Raw genomic sequence first — 2,500 nt, 5'->3', positions numbered from 1 at the left:
GGACATCAGAGGAGAGAGACTATAATAACTGAAACCTATGGAATATTGTAATACTAATCCTCGTTCCAACTCCTCCCCCTTCCTCTCCTTCCATTCCTCCCTCCCTCTCCTTCCATTCCTCCCTCCCTCTCCTTCCATTCCTCCCTCCCTACCTCCCTCCCACCACCCCTCCCTCTCCTTCCATTCCTCTCCTTCCATTCCTCCCTCCCTCTCCCCTTCCTCTCCCTCCCTCCCTCCCTCCCACCCTCCCTCCCTCCCTCCCTCCCTCTCGCTCTCCAGGAGTTGGACGAGGCGCTGAAGATCTGCAACTACATCTTCACCCTCATCTTCGTCCTGGAGTCTGTCTTCAAGCTGGTGGCCTTCGGCTTACGACGCTTCTTCAAGGACAGGTCAGAGGTCACACTTTGTCTCAGAGTAGGAGTGCTGGTCCAGGATCAGGTTTTATGTTTTTTAGTCCATAATGAATATGATTATATGGACATGGGGGGGGGACCTGATACATTCCAGAGGCCCCTTCAGAAGAGGCGAGGCAGCGATGTTTGTGAGTTAGTGGAAAGGTGCATCGGCGGAAAGCTCTCTCTGTTAGGCCTTTATGAATACAAACTGCCTTGTTAAACGCTCGTAAAACACAGTGCTATCGTAGCTTTATCGTAGCTTTAAAACCCTTGGCTTCCCCACTGAACATAGTCGAGGTTGAAATTGCGTTTGATAATAATAAACTACATTCATCTCAGTCCATCATCATGTGGATAACTGCTATAGGCCCTTAAGTGATAAACCCTAGGCGCTGTCGTAGGTGAAAAGCCCAGGAGGCCGTCCATTTCTGAGAAACCGACGCGCTTGGCACCGGCGATCATACCACGCTCAAGTCGCTTACGTCACCCCGTTTTGCCCGTTGTAACATCTACCCCCACCCCCCCGGCCCCCGACCTGAATGAACTTTTCTTTGCACTTTCCTAGTGAAAACAAAATGCAGGAACACCCAGATTCTAATCAACTCTGTTTGAATGATGTGACCAAACAACAGCCTGATTACCAAGAAACCTACAAACATACCATTTAAATCCAGACACTTTTCAACATATTTTTTTTTCACCAGTTACGTTGACTGAGAACATGTCATTTGAGGTATAGTTACAGGGGAGATGAATGAGCCAATTGGAAGCTGAAGATGATTAGGTGGCCGTGATGGTATGAGGGCCAGAATGGGAATGTAATCAGGACACCCCTACTCTTATGATATGTGCCATGGGATCTTTAGTGACCACAGAGAGAGGCATCTGTTCAACGTTCCATCGGAATGACAGCACCTTACTCAGGGCAATGTCCCCAATCAATGCCCTGGGGCATTGGGATATTTTATCAGACCGGCGTATCTCCTACTGGACCAACTCTTCCTAGCTTCAGAGGCAAGTCAGCAGTGGGCTGCAGGATGTTATGCTGCTGGCACTTTTGAAAACATCAATCAGAAAACAATTGCAATGAAGACAATCTCAAATTTCAAACCAAATCAAAACAGTATTTTAATTCACACAGTAACATTAGTTTGGTGATTCAAGCTTCATCAGTCTTCACACCTCAAACCGTTTCCATGCTGACAGGGTCTGTGGGAATGTCCCATCCTGGAGATTGCCATGGCAATGGTCTCTCTCTCTCTCTCTCTCTCTCTCTCTCTCTCTCTCTCTCTCTCTCTCTCTCTCTCTCTCTCTCTCTCTCAAATATACAGCAATATATCTAGACAATGCCATATTGAATCCAACATGCCAGGTTGGCATCAGCAAGGTGCTAGACGCATCTTCTTCACTCCCTCTAATTTTCTACTGCATGTGCACACACACACACACACACACACACACACACACACACACACACACACACACACACACACACACACACACACACACACACACACACACACACACACACACACACACACACACACACACACACACACACACACACACACTGCACACACACTGCACACACATACACAGCCATGCACACACAGCCATGCACACACAGGACTATATATACACACACACACACACACACACACACACACACACACACACACACACACACACACACACACACACACACACACACACACACACACACACACACACACACACACACACACACACACACACACACACACATATATTCTTGAACACACACACATGAACACACACGCACACATACACACAGGTAGACAGGCCCTTCAGGGGTCCAATATAAAATCATTGTGTTTAAAGTTATTTCCTGTAGTGTTGATTCATCCATTCTGAGTAGATGCTGACATCATGGAGAAACTATCGAGTTGCGTCGTACCCTGCCCTCAGGGAACACACACACACACACACACACACACACACACACACACACACACACACACACACACACACACACACACACACACACACACACACACACACACACACACACACACACACACACTGGACCCTGGCAAATGAAGAGAAATATGATGAATTAGCAGACA

The 2,500-nt window shown here is 47.4% G+C and overlaps 1 protein-coding gene across 1 annotated transcript in view; it reads left to right on the top strand.

Moving 5' to 3' along the window:
* LOC123989605 (voltage-dependent T-type calcium channel subunit alpha-1G-like) overlaps positions 1-2,500 on the top strand; it is a 267,332-nt gene that overhangs the window by 202,008 nt on the left and 62,824 nt on the right. Inside the window, 1 exon segment of the mRNA XM_046290729.1 lies at positions 280-389. Within this exon segment, the coding sequence (XP_046146685.1) occupies positions 280-389 (110 nt within the window).

Source organism: Oncorhynchus gorbuscha, linkage group LG11, assembly GCF_021184085.1.
Source record: "Oncorhynchus gorbuscha isolate QuinsamMale2020 ecotype Even-year linkage group LG11, OgorEven_v1.0, whole genome shotgun sequence".
Taxonomy (NCBI): domain Eukaryota; kingdom Metazoa; phylum Chordata; class Actinopteri; order Salmoniformes; family Salmonidae; genus Oncorhynchus; species Oncorhynchus gorbuscha.
The sequence above is the reverse complement of the archived record's forward strand: the minus strand, read 5'-3'. Positions and strand labels throughout refer to the sequence as shown.